This window comes from Vittaforma corneae (genome assembly GCF_000231115.1).
Source record: "Vittaforma corneae ATCC 50505 unplaced genomic scaffold supercont1.20, whole genome shotgun sequence".
Lineage (NCBI taxonomy): Eukaryota > Fungi > Microsporidia > Nosematidae > Vittaforma > Vittaforma corneae.
The window spans coordinates 10268-11487 of record NW_006889853.1 but is presented as its reverse complement, the minus strand read 5'-3'; the positions used below and the strand labels follow the sequence as shown (position 1 = coordinate 11487).

At 39.3% G+C, this 1220-nt stretch overlaps 1 protein-coding gene across 1 annotated transcript; it reads left to right on the top strand.

The window, feature by feature from the left end:
* Window positions 1-797: 797 nt before the first annotated feature.
* On the top strand, window positions 798-1220 carry VICG_01812 (uncharacterized protein; the record flags this gene model as incomplete). The annotated part of the gene is made up of 1 exon (XM_007605195.1): window positions 798-1220. A coding segment is annotated over one exon (423 nt), but the record flags the coding sequence as incomplete, so codon positions are not given.

Here is a 1220-nt window from a genome sequence, read left to right as displayed (position 1 = left end):
GATGCACAGAACATTGAGCAGTATCCGTTTCTGGTGTGAGATTGAAATAGAGTCCATCTGCACGGCATCCTTGAATGAATCAAGCAGCTGACTGCATCCGTTTTGGCTCACCTTCAGACTGCTTCTTCTATGCCAAGAGTCCAGTAGCTGGTTAATGCAAGCGTGTAGACAGGCAGAGGATGTTCTTGATAATGGCAGGAGTGGCTACACGATCTGTACAGGCATACATATTTCGATATTTGATAGAGACCACAGACAAGAGTCATTTATGAGTGTAGTCAGTTCGTGTGCCTGATCATGACCATGTAGGATTTGCTCAATTCATTCTTCTGACTAGTGCTTAAATAAATGCAAACTAACTATATGCTTCGTCGCTGGCTTTATGCTTAACTATATCTATGTGTGTTAGAGATGGATAACTCATATGCAGTCTCCTGTCGCGGCATGCTACAGGAGAATATATTTCCATTCAACTGGATCGCATAGAGAACCCTAGAGTATCTATTGTGTACTAAATGCTACTCAAGTGTTATTTATCCAACGAATCACATTTGTCAGTCTGGAGTGATTTGGCATCTGTCAATATCCTATTGTTAAGCACAGTTTTTGGATGGCAGAACTTATTCACAAGGATCTATCAGCACAGCTGGTGGATGTATGTTGACAGCAATTACTGTCTTGCTTGTAATTAAGCTTATATATGTCAATTGTGATTTTTAAGCCTGATGATATATCATTGTGATTTCCTGTCAAACTCAAACAATTTAATTAATTTAAAATTTTTTAGCTCTACCTTAATGAATATTGTACGAACAAAAAAGGCATACAAGGCAATCTGCTGTTTAATTGCATTCGTGGGAGCTACACATCTTAACACTACCAATGGAGTCAATCCAGATTTGAGTGGCATCCAAAGTCCTGATTCAGTTGGGTATGAAGCTTGTACTTCTCAAAAGTGCCGTGTGGATATTGACTACGGATATCCACTTCTCAAAGACATTACATCTCTTCATGATGTGATAGAAGAGCTGAAGTATCTATGTTGTCTGGATCTCAGCAGAAAAGAGCTAAGATCATTACCAGCCGTGATAGAGGAGCTGAAGAATCTACGGAAACTGGATCTCAGTGGTAACAAATTCGAGGTATTACCATCTAATATAGTAAAACTGGAGAATCTGGAGATACTGTATCTCAATGGTAACAAACTCGAGACACTACCA